The 16,928-nt window shown below is 43.4% G+C and overlaps 1 protein-coding gene and 1 long non-coding RNA gene across 5 annotated transcripts in view; one reads left to right on the top strand and one right to left on the bottom strand.

The window, feature by feature from the left end:
* LOC117663302 (uncharacterized) overlaps nucleotides 1–7,299 on the top strand; it is a 45,995-nt gene extending 38,696 nt beyond the window's left edge. The window contains exons 2-4 of the long non-coding RNA XR_015729520.1: nucleotides 3,507–3,570; nucleotides 6,185–6,402; nucleotides 7,178–7,299. This is a non-coding gene — a long non-coding RNA (uncharacterized LOC117663302). The remainder of the gene's footprint in view (nucleotides 1–3,506; nucleotides 3,571–6,184; nucleotides 6,403–7,177) is intronic.
* Nucleotides 1–16,928, bottom strand: part of KCNQ4 (potassium voltage-gated channel subfamily Q member 4) — a 160,798-nt gene that overhangs the window by 8,944 nt on the left and 134,926 nt on the right. For 3 of the 4 annotated variants that reach the window (XM_087876805.1, XM_087876806.1, XM_060691415.2), the window contains exons 12-13: nucleotides 15,957–16,088; nucleotides 14,742–14,877 (exon numbers count right to left, since the gene is read on the bottom strand). In XM_087876805.1, the coding sequence (XP_087732931.1) occupies nucleotides 14,742–14,877; nucleotides 15,957–16,088 (268 nt within the window). Of the gene's footprint in view, nucleotides 1–9,653; nucleotides 12,783–14,741; nucleotides 14,878–15,956; nucleotides 16,089–16,928 lie in introns of those variants that run through there. The other variant, XM_034413760.3, reaches the window with a different exon arrangement.

Here is a 16,928-nt window from a genome sequence, read left to right as displayed (position 1 = left end):
TCCTGGAGTCTGGGGAAGGCCCGGACGAGGGCTCTGCATCAGAGGCAGAGATGGGGCCAGAGCCATCTGGGAGTGATGCACGGACTCCGGAGCCCCCAGAGTCAGACATCAGAGAGGCAGAAGAACAGGAGAAGCCTGTTCCTAGTGCACGCATGTGAAGAGCTGCCAAAAGGGAAGAGCAGCTAAAGGAAAAGGGACGACTCGGGACTAAGGCCAGGAGATGATTGGCCCCTCCCATAAGGCTTAAAGGAGGAGCAAAGGCACTTGGGCCTTTTGTAGGAAAGCAACGTTGCTAACTCTGTTTCCAGTCAGCATTTCTTGCTTGTTTCTGAACTCTGTGGAGCTTTGCCAAGTAAGGCCTTTGGCAAGGTGTCAAAGAAGATAAAGGTTGGTGATTATCCCAAAGGACTTCTTCCGAAGGATTTATTTTGCAACTAATTGGGACTCAGCTGGGAATGAACGTAATTCTCAGCTGTTAAAATAAAATAGGGGTTTTTTGGAACTAATTGTGTCTTGTGATGACTCAGTAAGCCTAGGTCACAACATACCTTCAGACATGCAAGGTTCTGTTAATGCAGCCTTACAATAAAGTAGGATTAGCTCATCTAGTCATGTTTCCTGTTTGGTTTACCCAGGAGAGCTGACATCAATCTTGCAAGTCTAAAAGTACAGACCTCCCACTGCCACTTTTAACCTTCTGATCCATCAGGACAGGTCCTTCCAAGAGTGTCTTCTGCTGACTGTTAAGCCACTGGAGGTTCCTCCCCTTTTTTGTCTGATTGTTTTGTCTGATTATGGATAAGACTAAAAAGTAAGCATAGTAGGGAGCCGGTTTGGTATAGTGGTGAAGTCACCAGCCTAGAAATCAGGAGACTGGGAGTTCTAGTCTTGATTTAGGCAAGAAGCCAAATGGGTGACTTTGGGCCAGTCCCTCTCTCTCAGCCCCGGGAAGAAGAAAACAAGGGTAATCCACTTTCCAAAATCTTGCCAAGAAAACTGCAGGGACTGGTCTAGCAGTCACCAGGAGTCAACACTGACTCAAAGGAATTAAAACAACAACAACAACAACAAAACAAGGAATAAAAGTACATAAACATAAAATTAATACAACAATAATATAAATAACAGTGACAATCACTAAGATTAGGTCTTATCATCAGTCATAGATGGGACAAATACTATAGAATGAATGAATAGAAGCACAACATTGGACAACGGAAGGATACATCAGAAGGAAAAGAAATAAAGGGAGACTAGTATAGATCTATTTCAAACTATTTAGCTCTCATCAGCTAGCCATAACCTTACTTGGATTTGAACTTGAGCTGCCTGCATGTTAGGCAGTTGTATTAACCTCTGAGCCACAAGTTCTCCCTTCATTATCTTGAGCCAGGGGAGAGATTAGGTGTTTTTCTATCGAGATACCTGGTCCCTCCCACATGCTGGGGTAGACCAGGTGTCTCGATAGAAAAACACTATGTATGTATGTATGTATGTATGTATGTATGTATGTATGTATGTATTCCACCCTGGCAACTTTAAGGTGCATGACAACTCCCAGAATTTCCTAGCCAACATGCATCTGAAAGTTGCCAAGGTTCAGAATTCCTGATATGCAGTAGACAGCCCCTCTTACTAACGTCTTTAGCCATCTATGAAATTGTTCTTATCTGCTTTTTTCTCCATTGATTTTTTTATCTTTTGTTCATGCTTGACCATTCATTGCCTTTTATCTAAACTGTAGGTCATTGCACAATTCTTTGCTCCCAATTAACTTCTACAGAACTTCCATTTTCCCTTTCATGTTTGGTTTGGTTCCACTTTCGCTTTGGAACTTTCTCTTGTTCCTTTAAGCTGGGCCTATCTCTTTGATAAGTTGTCTTATCTTATTAAGTTTATGTCTGATTAGTTTTTTGAATTGTTTCTGTTGCACTGAAATAGAAACGTCCCAATGCTGAATGAGCTTTCACTGACATAGAGTATAAAGGTGCTTTTTCAACTGAATGTTGCCTTTTGAAAAAGCACATTTGGGACAAACATAACCAGAATGACTGAGAATCTCCACAGACAAGGCAGAGTATAGATAATCCTCAATTTACAACCATTGTAGAAAAAGGGAGGAAGCCACACTTGGAATATTGAGTCCAGTTCTGATCACCATGATACAGAAAAAATGCTGAGACCCTAGAAAGAGTGGAGAAAAGAGCAACAAGGGTCTGGAGGCTAATTTGTACAATGAACGGTTAAGGGAACGAAGTATGTCTAGTCTAACAAAGAGAAGGATTAGAATGTACACAATAGCTGTCTTCTAGTATTTGAGAGGCTGTCACAGAGAAGACAGGAGGTCAACCTATTCTCCAAAGCACTTGAGAACAGGACAAGAAGAAATGGGTGGAAGATCATTAAAGAGAGATCCTAACTGGAACTATGGAGAAATTTCCTGACAGTGAGAGCAATTAATAAATGGACAGGTTGCTCTCCAAAGTTGTGGGTGCTCCTTCACTCCATCCTCCATTTGTCCAGGATAGTACATGGTCTCCTGTCTTGAGGCAGGGGCTTGGACTAGAAGACTTCCAAGATCCCTTCCAGTCCTATGATTCTGGGATTCATTGCAATGATTATGGCCATTATCTTGACTTCTTTGATCCCCTGTGGACACCCCCAAGGAATTCAGCTCAAATCGACATTGCAATATTCAGTCCCATCTTGAGGAAGACTGAATCAGGCATTGATATAATCAGCCCAAGCTCTCTATTTATAGATTGTAAATTGTAATTTGCTTTGCCTGTACATACCATGCTCATTATTTTATGATTTGTTATGTGGTGGTCTCTTCATTAGAATGAATAAATGGGGACTTTAAAAATATTGCCAGTATTTTGGAATGTGGTAAATGGATCCTGTGCAGAGGTGGGTTTCAGCAGGTTCTGACCAGTTCTGGAGAACCGGTAGGGGAAATTTTGAGTAGTTTGGAGAACCGGTAGTAAAAATTCTGACTGGCCCCGTCCCCATCTATTCTCTGCCTCCCAAATCCCAGCTGATCAGGAGGAAATGGGGATTTTGCAGTAACCTTCCCCTGGATTGGGGAGGGGATAGAGATTTTACAGTATTCTTCCCCTGCCACGCCCACCAAGCCACACCCACAGAACCGGTAGTAAAAATTTTTGAAACCCACCACTGATCCTGTGCTGTAAACCACACTGATTGATGCAGAGAAGACATATTAGTTGGAAAGCATAGCTATGTTGTATCTGTAAATCAGTAGAATTTTAGCAAGCCTGGTGATTTTTGCAGATTGCTTTCTTCTCAATTTCACTCTGTCTATTTTTAATACAGAGATGTTTTCTGTAGGAATTCCCGGAAGACGTTTGTTCCAGCATTTCCTATATTTGCCAGCAAAATCGAAGTAAAAATGCATTACATGTCCATTCTTCATTTTAATGATGTTTATGCCTTTATTATTTTTTTATAATTTCACTAGTATTTTATCCTGCCTTTTCTTACAGGAATGTAAAGAAGAGAGACATGTCCACTCCACCCTTGTTTTACTGGACAACGTAACCCTGGCAGGTAGGTGGGTCCTTTTTCTTAGCTAATACAATCCTGGGTTGTATCAACAGAGGCATAGAATCAAGAACACGTGAAGTATTAGTACGACTTTATAAAACCCTATTAAGACCACACCTAGAATACAGCAACCAGTTTTGGTCACCATTTTACAAAAAAAGATGTTGAGACTTTGGAAAAAGTTCAGAGAAGAGCAACTAAGATGATCAAAGGCCTGGAGATTAAAACATATTATTTATTTATTTATTTATTTATTTATTTATTTATTTATTTATTTATTTATTTATTTATTTAAATTTGTATCCCGCCCTTCTCCTAGTGGACTCAGGGCGGTGCACAGCCAGAACTAAAACACATAATACAAAATTTAAAATTTTAAAAAGAATTATATGACTTTGGCCCAAAAATTTAAAACATTCAAACTAAAACCTATTGACAATTTAAAAGGCTAAAAAAAGGGGGGGGTTAATTTAATTTAATTTAATTAATTCAATTTATATGCCGCCCCTCTCCGAAGACTCAGGGCGGCTACAGGATTTGGGTTTGGCTAGTCTAAGGAAAAGAAAAGAAAAGGGGTGACATGATAGCAGTATTCCAGGGGCTACCACAAAGAAGAGCGGGCGGGGTTCAAATTATTCTACAAAGCACCAGAGGGCAGGACAAGAAACAATGGTTGGAAACTGATCAAAGAGAGAAGCAACCTGGAATTAAGGAGAAACTTCCTAACTGCAAGGAAAATTAACCAGTGGAACAGCTCGCCTTCAGAAATTATGAGCGCTCCATCACTGGAGGTTTTTAAGAAGAGACTAGACAGTCACTTATTTCAAATAGTATAGGTTCTCCTGCTTGAGCAGGGGGCTAGACTGGAAGACCTCCAAGGTCCCTTCCAGCTCTATTTTATTCTAAGTGAGACAAAGTGATGAACCCAAAGACACACAGTGAGTTCCATAGACTAGTAGGGCTGAGAAGCAGGTTCCTCTGGTCCAAATACAGGTAGATCTTGACTTAGCAACCACTCAAAGTTCTGATGGACCCAAAAAAGCTACTTATGACCAGTATTTTAAATTCTAGCAGCTGTCCCCCCCCCCCGGGTCATGAGCCGAGGTGGCGCAGTGGTTAGAGTGCAGTACTGCAGCTACTTCAGCTGACTGCTAGTCCAGCAGATCAGCAGATCAAATCTCAGCGGCTCAAGGTTGACTCAGCCTTCCATCCTTCCGAGGTGGGTAAAATGAGGACCCAGATTGTTGGGGGCAATATGCTAATTAGCATACTATCTTTGGTGTAAGCCGCCCAGAGTCCTCGGAGAGTGGGCGGCATAGAAATACGAATAATAAATAAATAATAAATAAATAATAAATGATAGCATTTTGGGTACTTGGCAATTAGCCGGCATTTACAGCTATTTGTAGCATCCTACACTCATGTCACCACAAATTTTTTTGCTGGAAACCAGCATTTACTTCTGGTTTCCAGGGAGAAATGAGGGTTGTAGAGAGTAGGTTTGCTTAATGACCTTGGCATTTGCTTAATGATTGTTCCAAAAAGGTTACAAAATCAGGTGCAGTCATGTGATGACTTGCTTCAGTGGTGAAATCTGAACTGGTTTACTACCAGCTCTCTGGCCACGCATGTGTGCAGTGTGCCAAATGCGCGCTCCGTGCACACATGCCCAGTGCATGCCAAACATGAACTGCGCATGTGTGCACATAGTGCACGCCAAAAGGAAGCTTGGGAAGGTAAGTAGAACAGCGCGAGGAGGTGATCAGCTGCGGCGCACGATCATGGGAACCTTTTAAAAAACTTTTTAAAAACATTTTTTACTACCGACTCCGGCAAATAGGCAGTAAAAAAATGCTTTTAAAAAGTAAAAAAGAGGTTCCGATGATTGCACAGCACAGCTGGGGTTTTTTTACTTTTGAAAGCATTTTTTTTACTACCTCTTCGCCCAAACCAGTAGTAAAAAAATACTTTTAAAAGTTTAAAAAAAGGCTCTGACGATCACAGCTGTGCCGCACGATCATCGGAACCTTTTTTTAACCTTTTAAAAGCATTTTTTTTACTACCAGTTCAGGCAAATAGGTAGTAAAAAAATGCTTTAAATTTTTTTTTAAAAAAAAAGCTCCGATGATCGTGCAGCACAGCTGTGATCGTTGGAGCCTTGTTTTTTTACTTTTTTAAAGCATTTTTTTACTATCTATTCGCCCAAGCCAGTAGTAAAAAAATGCCTAAAAAGTTTTTTTTTAAAAAGTTCTGACGATCAGCTGAGCAACACACTTTTTTACTTTTCTAGCATTTTTTTACTTTATGCTTTAAAAAGTAAAAGAAAAGAAAAAGTTCCGACGATCGCGCATTGCTCAGCTGATCATTGGAACTTTTTAAATATATTTTTTACTACCGGTTCGGTGAACCGGTAGCATTTTTTACTACCGGTTTGGGCAAACCGGCCCAAACTGTAGCATTTCACCCCTGACTTAACAACAGGCATGATTTACATGAATCATAACTATAATTTCAGGCTCAATTATGGTTGTAAGACAAGCAGTACCAGTACCATGCCTGAGACTCATATGGTTCATGGTTTATTTTGGTCCATTAGTTGTTTCTTTGTTTTTTGCAGGTCTAGAGTCAACAGCAGTGTCAACACTGAGCTTCCTGGAAATATTTTCTCTGATAAAACATTCCAAGGGGTGTGTAGAGCTCACTCTGGCCTTGTTTGCAGAATGAAGCCTGCAATAAAACTCTTGGCTGGACCAATATAGAAACCCCTGGGAGTGAATAATTTGAGTCCTCCTGTCAGAAAACTCACAAAAGAGAGGGAGGGGCAGAGCAGAAAAGGTAGGCAGAAGGGCCAATCAAGGGCATGGTTGGTGGTGAAAGGGGTGGAACACTTATCAAAAAGTGTTTTTTTTTCTTTCTTTTCTCTCTTTCTTTTTTTTGGAGGGAATACTGTATAGAATAGAAGCAGTCTTTGAAAACCTGGGTATGGGAGATAATAAAATAAAATAAAATAAAATAAAATAAAATAAAATAAAATAAAATAAATAATAAAATTTGTGCTAATCAGCTCTCACCTGTTATTTGGGCTTTTGTTGCTGTTGTTGAGCTAAGGGGAAGTCTGCTCTTTTGTTGATAAACTGCTTTATCCCCAATAATCCCCCCTCATTATTTCACCATCCCAGCAGGGCTATCAATAGTTTTATTGCAAATTTTATACCCTTAAAACATTCCAGAATTAGTAACAGTCGTAACTCAAATCCTACAATTTGGTAAATAAGAGAGAAAACAGGGGAATGGTCCTCACATCCAGATAATTCATGTTGCTTATAGAGATTTTCAAAACATATTTTATGGGTATTTTCCTAGTTTCCCACAGGAATTGGAAAGCCAGTTAATTTAAATAAATAATAAAATTAAATAATAAAATTAAAAGGTGCCCCAAAAGCAATAGTGAGTAATGATGTTAATACAACCTTCATGATGCCAAATGATATAAACAGTAATTTATATCATTCCACCAATGGTTTAGGGTTACTATGAAGGTACTATAAACCCTCAATGGGGAAAGGAACTGAGCTTTTCACAAAGCCAAATGTCTTTTTCATACCAATAGGAAATGCACTTCATTTCACCTGGAAAAAGAATGCTCCCATTTGTTTGCCAGAAATCCCTAAATCCAGGAATCTCAAATTAGGATGCTTGAGGTCACTCATTAGGGAAGAAGAGAAGAAGACATGATAAAGGTACCAAACCTATTTTTGCATAATATATTTCTCACTCCCCCCCTCCCTCCCTCTCTCCCTCTCCCTCCCTCCCTCTCTTCTTCTCCCTCTCTCTCTCTGTCTGTGTCTGGGTATTCCTTTTGTCTTTCACCCATGTGTTTAAAAACAGTTTAGAAAAGCAATGGCTCCGCTTAGAGGCAATGAAAAGGAATAACCAGAGGCTTTTTGTTGTTTTATTCAGTTTTGCTAAACTGAAGGGAGCCTTTTATTGGTAGGATTCACATAGCAGCTAAGAGAGAGGACAGGAGAGATGGTCTTGATAAGAAGGGAAACCCAACGGGAAACAAATAAGTTATGCATGTGATAGACCAGCGTTTTTCAAACTTAGCATCTTTCAGATCTTTAGATTTCACCTACCAGGATTCCCCAGCCAGTACGGGAGGAGTTTGCTACCTGGGTATTTTGACCAGGGTGGGAAGATGCTCTAGAGCAGGGGTCTCCAAACTTGGCAACTTTAAGACTTACGGACTTCAATTCCCAGATTTGCCAAGTTTGGAGATCCCTGCTCTAGACAGAAGACCATCCCTCGTTAAAGACTTTTAGATACTAGCCAGCACCTTAAATTATATTGGCAAACAATGTGGCATCCACAATATTAGTAGCTGTGCTAAAGTGGTTCTCATCCACTAACATGATAGCCAGAGATGGGTTTCAGCAGGTTCTGACCAGTTCTGGAGAACTGGTAGCGGAAATTTTGAGTAATTCGGAGAACTGGTAAATACCACCTCTGGCTGGCCCCGCCCCCATCTATTCTCTGCCTCCCGAGCCCCAGCTGATTGAGAGGAAATAGGGATTTTGCAGTCATCTTCCACTGGATTGGGGAGGGAATTTATTTATTTATTTATTGCGATTTATATGCCGCCTTTCTCCCTAGGGACTCAAGGCGGCTTACAAAATGACAACTTCAATACAAATCACAATACAATACCAAATTAAAATCAGTAACCCAATTAAAAAACGATTTAAAATTATACCAGTGTACCCCCAAACGAATCAGTTTAATTGGCGGAAGAGCCACGTCTTCAGCTCGCAACGGAAGGAAAGAAGGTCGGGGGCTGTCCTGAGCTCAGTGGGCAATCCATTCCAGAGGGTCGGGGCTCCCACAGAGAACGCCCTCCCCCTGGGGGTCGTCAGCTGACATTGTTTGGCCGACGGCACCCTGAGGAGGCCGACTCTGTGAGAGCGCACAGGACGATGGGAGAATGGCTGGAGATGGTCCTGCAAGTACCCCGGGCCTAAGCCTTGAAGAGCTTTATAGGTGAGCACCAGCACCTTGAAACGTATCCGGAGTGCTACCGGTAGCCAGTGCAGCTCACACAGGAGAGGTGTTACACGGGAGTATCTAGATGCCCCCATAACTACCCGCGCGGCTGCATTTTGGACTAGCTGAAGCCTCCGGACACATCCCAAGGGCAGCCCCATGTAGAGGGTGTTACAGTAGTCCAACCTAGAGGTAACAAGGGCGTGAGTGACCGTGGCGAGGGCATCCTGGTCTAGGAACGGGCGCAACTGGCGCACAAGATGGACCTGTGTGAAGGCCCCCCTGGTTACGGCCGTCAGATGGTCATCTAAAGACAGCCGAGAATCCAGGAGGACACCCAATGAAGATTTTACGGTATCCTTCCCCTGCCACGCCCACCAAGCCATGCCACGCCCACCAAGCCATGCCACGCCCACCAAGTCACACCCACAGAACTGGTAGTAAAAAATTTTGAAACCCACCACTGATGCTAGCCATTCGCCCTCCCCTTTTTTTGTGTGTGCACCAGCTGAAGTTTCAAAATAGTCTTCAGGGGCAGCTCCACGTGGAAATCTTTGCAGTACTGCAATAATGTCAAGAAGGAATGAGGGTGTAAGGTCCTCTTGCTAAAACCTTCCATTCCATATATTAAGTTATACTCTGATCCATTTGTACAATGTAAACATAAACCAAATACTGTATTATGCCCAGTTTGGATCTTTGTCAACCAACCCTCCATTTATGTTTGAAAATGTTGGCTGCTGTGCAGTTTGATCTTCTCTTCAGATCATTGGCAGTAGGAGAAGGAAGAGGAGGAGGAGGAGGAGGAGGAGGGGGGGGGGGGAAGAGGAGGAGGCTTTTTGCTCTACCATCCAACCATAGTACCTTTCCTTCCCAGACCACTTTTTCAGCCTTGTAACAGCAAGTCAGAGGACACTTGTTCTTCTCCAGCCCTTCACCTCACTTTAGAAAAATTAAAGAACCATCCTTTTCCAGATATTCATTTCTCCCAACAAAGATCCCATAGAATCTCCCATGAGCAAAGAAGTAATGAGACACACAGGCAGTCATCTACTGAAAATTTTAATGAAACAAATAAGTTAATAAGTTAATAAAGTGAGGTAACTATGCATTGTCTCAGAAACAAAATTTATTAGGAAAACTACCCCGAGGCCCACCTTATTGTCTTTGGCTGGTCAAAGCCATCCCCTGCTCCCTTCCTCCCCCTCTTGCCCTTCACCATGCAGCCCCTCCCCTATTTCTGGAGATGACCATCCTGGATGAAGACTTGGGTGTGCTCTCCAACGAGGGTGTATTCAGTGCATTGAGAGGAGAAGAGTCATAGTCTGATGGGGGAGAAGCTGGGAACAGCTCTCGCCATTTCTTCAAGACACATGCATGGACATGCAAAGTGAAGATGCAGTTGGGCAAGTGGGGGACTTTGGACATGCAGCCTAAAGGAGATGTGAAATGAAAGCTGGGCGTGTTCTATGGAACAACTCAACCACAATGGTGTTGGCAGAGTTAGCTCTGAGAAGATGGGAAAGTCTTCCAGATTTAATTCTGTTCTCTCCCAGTAAGTTAGCATTCTCCCACCAGATGCCTTCCAGATACGTTCTATCACCATTCCCATAATGCCCACTAGCTGCCATGCGAGCTATAGCTCAATACAATTGGAAAGCCAGTATCTATGCAGCAATCATAAAAGTGAGAATGACAAATGAAGACATTCAATAGAAAAACAGGACTTCTGTTGGTTCTCTTGTTTAAAGTTAACAAGACAACCCACCAAGGAGCAGATTTTGGTAGCTAAGCAGTGATCCAAGCAAAAGGACTGGAAGGAAGGGGCTGTTTGGACTCAGAACATGTTCTGGGATGGGTCTGTGGTTCAAAAAAATCCAAGTGAATGACCATTGGGAAGAAAACCGTAACCACAATCTGTGCCAGGAGCATGAGTAGAGACTCAACAAAGAAGTCACAGACAATCCTGGCTGATGATCTATTCATACATTGCATTGTATTCAACATAAACCTAAGAATGTTCTGTTTTTCAAATGCTGGGCTCCTAAACACTGAATGTGCCAAGATGGTCTGCTTGTGTTATTGATCTTTCCCAAGTAAAGCACACTCAAGACCAAAGTCCCCCATGAAAGCTGCAGAAGTTAAAACTTAGGCAGATGGGCAAGGGGGAAGGTGAGATCTGAAGGGCATCATCAGGTGGAATAATGGAATAATTGGAACAATGGTGCTTCATATCCTAAAACGGTATTCCTCAATCCTAGCCACTTTAAGATGTCTGGACTTCAACTCCCAGAATTCCCCAGATGAATTCTGGGAGTTGAAGTCTAGACATCTTAAAGTGGCTAAGGTTGAGGAACATTGTCTTAGAAAGACTGCAAGGGAGAATGCCTCCAGAAAAACCCTGGATGGAAATTGTAATCCAGGGATCTTCTACTAGTAATAGAAAGGATGTGCTCACAGCTGGTAGGAAATTTGAGTCTAAAGTAATGATCCCCCAACGTGTGGACCCCAGATATGTTAAATTTCAAAAGCCCAAGCAGTCATATTAGAAACATCATCCAACCCAACTGGAGGACCTCAGCTTGGGGAGGGCTACTCAAAAGCTACACCAGAGCACTGATAATTCTACAAGTGTATAGTACCTGAGCCAAGCTCTACCTTAATTCACTGTTGTTGAATGAATGGGAAACTCACACACACATACAAATACACACACGCAATTCCCTGGGAGAGAGCAATACTCAACTCTCCCTCCAGAGACAGCAAGCTGATGAAATTCCCCCTGAGAACACCAGGACCCATGATTCTACTCTTGGCTACCTGAATTGAGTTTCCTTCAAGGGTGCACATAGAAACCCCCAAATCCCTGCTTACTTCCCAGACAGAGAAGGCACCTTAACCACTGCTAAAGATTGGTTTCAGGTTGCATATTCAAGACAGTTGCATATAGTGGTGCCCATCTCCCCCTAAACATGTTTCCATTACGTGGCAAGTTCCACTGTGTGCTCATGAACCCGGGGGGTGGGGCATAAAGTGATGCCTGCTACCTGGTGGAACGGGGAGCTAAAAGAGAAGTAGAAAGGTGCTTGAAGGCTGCCAAGAGTAGGGTTAGGCATTGCCAGTCATTAATTGCTTCTAAATGCAAAGACAAGAAACCACATTCAGTCAAGTTGCAACGTCCCTTGTCGAGCACGGCTGAAGAAAAGAGTAACCTAGCTTTTGCATAGCTGAATAAAAAGACATCGTCAACCTGGGTTGCCCAGTAAAGTCAACGTCTAGAGTCGGTGGTTGTCATGTCATGGCTGTCACCATTTGCATGGTTTTCCTTGATGGGTTGGCCATCACAATGACTCAAGAGTCCAAAGTGGCCATTTCATCTTGACTGCTCTTTGTCAAAAGAGAATTGATTTCCTCGGTAGCCTAGAGGCACCTGAAAACTCTGGAGTTAACTGGGAACCATGGCAGATGTCTACAGGAGGCTGAGAGGTGAAAGACAGATTCCTCTGCCCATTACTTCAGGCTAACAAGGCTTGCCTCCCAACAGAGAAAGCTGCTGACTGAGTTTTACATTCTATCACGACCACTGGGGGAAGCCCAGAAACACTGGCGAAGTTACGGCTGACAGCTGATGGGTGCTGGGACCACCCTGCTGCTTCAGAGGCCTAACAATTTGTCTACATTTGCTCTAAATGCTCTGGTGCTAGTGGCTTTGCCCCCAATTGGAAGACTTCAAGTAAAGTTGAGGTGATCGTTCTGGTGCAAAGGCAGACGAATCTGATGGGGAAACACCAACAAGGTGAGGCTGGAGAAGATTTCGGCTCAGTCGAGCACGGTCCATAAGAGTAGTCAGGAATTGTCTCCCAAGTTCTCCTTTGAACGAAAGACTCCCTCCCAGCCTCTCCTCCCCGCATGTAGCTGGTGTGTGGCTGTTACACAGCTAGTCTGGAGAGGCCATGTTAGTCAATGTTGGTGCTAGCCGATCGGGAGATGTTCAAGGTCTGAGCTGAGACAGAGATGTCTTCATGGTCCACGGGACTATGATAGTCAGAGGTGATGTCCGGTTCCCCACTGCGAACTGGTATAGCAGTCAAGCTAATGGAGTTGATGGAACCCTTCCGTAGGCACTGGGAGTAAACGCCTAGCAACAAGTCCAGCTTGTGCTCAATAGACTCAACCTGGAGAGAGAGAGGGAGGGAGAGGGAGGGAGGGAGGAGGGGAGAGGGGGAGGGAGGAAAGGAAGGAAGGAAGGAGGGGGAGAGAGCAAGAGGGAGGGAAGGAGAGAGGCAGTGGGAGGGAGGGAGGGAGAGAGGGAGGGAGAATGGGAGGGGAGGGAGGGAGAAGGAGAGAGAGAGAGAGAGAAAGAGAAAGATGAAAAACTCCCCAAGCTCTAAAACAGAGGTCTTGGTAGCTTGGTAGCTTTAAGATTTATGGACTTCAACTCCCAGAATTCTCTAGTCAGCTGGCTGGAGAATTCTGGGAGTTGAAGTCCACAAGTCTTAAAGCTGCCAAGTTTGGGGACCCCCTGCTCTAAAACATGGATCTAAGTTATGAGGTTGGACATTTATTCTTCAGAATCAGCAGCTATAAAATGAAGGGAATTCAGGTGCATAAACAGGGAGTGGGGGATGTCCAAGAATTTGATAAGGCAATGGTGAAAAAGGAGCAAAGCTTCAGCATTCATATAGGTAGGTCTGAGATTTTTTAGATTTGGGGCAGAAAATCTTTAATTTTGTTTTTAACTGTGCAAATCCTATTCTTCCATTTTCACTACAGGCCGAGTGCCTTATTCCAGGAAAAAATACCCCAAAGCATCATCAAACTTGGGCTGTAACCTGTGTAGGGCAACCACAAGTTGGGCCCAGAATTTTGGGGCAGTCATTAAGCAAGTCACCATGTGACCAGACTCAATTTTATGACTGTTTTAACAATGATTGCAAAGTGAGTCGCTCTGGTCATTAAGCAGTCCATGTGGTCATTAAGAGAACACAGCATATTCAACGGGCTGCCAGAAAACAGCAAAAAAAGTTGCAAATTGCATGTTTGGCAGAATTAAAAGTCATGTGGATGCAAGGGGCAGCACAACATTTAAAATGATCAGAACTGCCTTCCAGACCAGGGGTCTCCAACCTTGGCAACTTTAAGACTTGTGGACTTCAACTCCCAGAATTCTGGGAGTTGAAAAGCTCAATAAATAGCATACCGGTGGGTGTCACCCATTGGTGGTTGTGATGCATATTTTGAGTGACAGGGAGCCGCAGCAGAGGGGTGAAAGAGCTACATGCGGCTCCAGAGCCACAGGTTGCTGACCCCTGTGTTGGGCAAACCCATAAAAAGAATTAATTCAGCAATCAGGTTGAGCATATTAGAGTCATACAGCCTCTTCTTTCCTAAGAAGAGGATGACGAGGATCAATTCCTGGCTTGTGAACCAAGATCTAAGAAGCCTCCAGTGGAAGCTACAGTGACGTCACATATGACATGAAATCTTGATGCACACAATGCAAGTTACCCATTCATGCCATCTGCATGAAAATGTCATCATCCCCTTGAGGTCACTTGTGGCTACCTCCACAGATGCTCATGATGCCTTAAGGGGTTGAACTAGAATTGAAGAGGTCCAAGTTCAAGTCCATCCTTAGCTATGGAATCACCCCACTTTCAGACCAACTCATTTTTAAAGGGAAAAATGAAGGAATGCATGTTGCGAATACCATCAAGACAGTGGTGGGTTTCAAATTTTTTTACTACCGGTTCTGTGGGCGTGGTTTGGTGGGTGTGGCAGGGGAAGGATACTGTAAAATCTCCATTCTGTCCCCAATCCACGGGAAGGTTACTGCAAAATCCCCATTTCCTTCTGATCACCTGGGACTCGGGAGGCGGAGACTAGATGGGGGCGGGGCCAGTCAGAATTTTTACTATCGGTTCTTGGAACTACTCAAAATTTCCGCTACCGGTCCTCTAGAACTGGTCAGAACCTACTGAAACCCACCTCTGCAGCAAGAGCTCTTAGACAAAAGGGGGATGGAAATCTAATTATCCAAGAAATGAAATTTAAGATCCAAGCAGTGGCCTGATCACATCATGTATAAGGAGCCCACCTCCCTTTACCCATGTACCTCCCAGGCCCAGCCTTACCTGCTTTTCCACTTTTAGTACTCGGCCCATCATGCTGAGATCATCCACCAGATCGACCTCCAATGGTGCTTTTTCCCCTTTCTCCCGTGTCTTCTTATCCATGGTGAGACCTCCCCGGCCCACAATCTGATCCACACTGGAAAGAGTGAAGGGAGAGATGTGGGGGAGATGATATCAGGTGAAACAAAATGAGGCTATCTGGGTCACTTGGGAAACTAGATCAAGACAAGGACAGTGGTGAAATCCATTTTTTTTACTACCAGTTCTGTGGGCATGGCTTGGTGGGTGTGGTTTGGCTTGGTGGGTGTGGCTTGGTGGGCGTGGCAGGTGAAGGATACTGCAAAATCCCCATTCCCTCCCCACTCCTGGGGGAAGGATATTGCAAAATCCACATTCCCTCCCCACTCTTGGGAAAAGAATATTGCAAAATCCTCATTCCCTCCCCACTCCTGGGGGAAGGATATTGCAAAATCTCCATTCCCACCCCACTCTGGGACTAGCCAGAGGTGGTATTTGCTGGTTCTCCAATTTCCGCTACCGGTTCTCCAAACTACTCAAAATTTTCACTACCGGTTCTCCGAATTACTCAAAATTTCTGCTACCGGTTCTCCAGAACCTGTCAGAACCTGCTGGATTTTGCCCCTGGGCAAGAACATTAGGTCCACCTCTGAGAATTCCACCTGAAAGGGCTTTTTCTGTCTAAAAGTGATTCTGTCACTTTCTAATATACTCCAGAACTGTGTATCCCCAACATCTCTGCATAAAAATAATTGCAACAGTTCTCCCAAAACCTAAGTCTTTAATACCGTGTTTCCCCAAAAATAAGACCTGTCTTATATTTTTTGAACCCTGAAATAAGTGCTTGGCCTTATTGCCATGCGCTCAAAGGCCCAATTGGGCTTATTATCAGGGGCTGTCTTATTTTGGGGAAAACAGGGTAGCAGAAGGTGGGGAAGGACCAACTGCTTTTGCTTTTCTGCCCAAGTGGCTGTGCAGATGTTGACCATCTTTTTATATTTGTCACTGGGATTCTCTCACAGTCTCTTGTCTGCAGCTGCATCATAAGCCTATGAAAGAAACTCAACCAATCTGTAGTTGCTTCTGACCCTGCTCCCCAGTTGTAGTCTTGCCACCAGCACCATCACTAGTTTTGGCTTTTCAAGATGCTGGGAAAAATAACCCTGGGCACCACTGAGCACCAGTATTTCTCCTCACCGTGTCTGGAGACTTTTGATTCTGCCAAGCATGTCCAGGTGGCCAGCTGAGTATTGCTCAATCACATCCTTAACATCATATGGTCTCAGGGTCTCCTTGAACTTTCTTTTGGCTACTAGGAATTTAAGAATTCTGCAAGAAAACATGCTTATTTTTAAAAAAATTAAAATGCAAGGCACCAAAACCTGGAGGAGAGATCTAGGTAACCTTTTACTGGTCTGGGTAACCTTGCATGGCATATTCCCATTTAGTACCGGTAAGTGCTTTTCAGAACTGCTGGTGGGGAGGGAACTCCTTAACCACAGATGCCAAAAATGCAACCTGAAAGCAGGAGATGCTGTGGCCCAATCTTCTTCAACCCAGTGTCCCCAGATTTAATCAGATTTTAAGCCTATAGAACAAATAGACTTTCATATTTAGGAGTTTCAGGTCAACCACTTCAACTGAAGTTCAACAAAGACCACAGCAAATTCTAAAACATTAACTAAATGACTCAGGTATAATCACCCAACCACTCTGCTCTCCATTTTAAAGGACCAAAAATTTAAAGGCAAAAATTGCATCAGTGTCAAAGAGTGTAGAATTGTTGAGCCTACCAAAGGCTTTCCTACTTGAACAAAATCAAGCACAATTTTTAAGATCTATTCTGGGGCTGGCCTGAATACAGTGGCAGTAGTAGTCAGAGCCAAAACAATTACCCCCACTCCATCTATCCTAAGAGTAATTCAAGTATTTTGTTATTGCTGGAGCAATCTCCCAATGGAACTTGATAGACTACCAAAAATGCCTTGAAGGACAAATGGACACACTTCAACCCATCTCATGGATCAATCAACTTCAAGGAGCAAAAGAGAGATCATCACATCTTCTAATTGTGAATTTCACTGTCATTCCTTTCTTACTGCTAATGTACAACTGGAATCTCTCCCTTAGTTTCAGGGATTTCTCCAGGGCAAGTCTGCCTAAAGTATA

Source organism: Pantherophis guttatus, chromosome 10 (assembly GCF_059756535.1).
Source record: "Pantherophis guttatus breed Tessera chromosome 10, ASM5975653v1, whole genome shotgun sequence".
Taxonomy (NCBI): domain Eukaryota; kingdom Metazoa; phylum Chordata; class Lepidosauria; order Squamata; family Colubridae; genus Pantherophis; species Pantherophis guttatus.
Note: the sequence above shows the minus strand (reverse complement) of the source record. Positions and strands in the feature narration are given on the sequence as shown.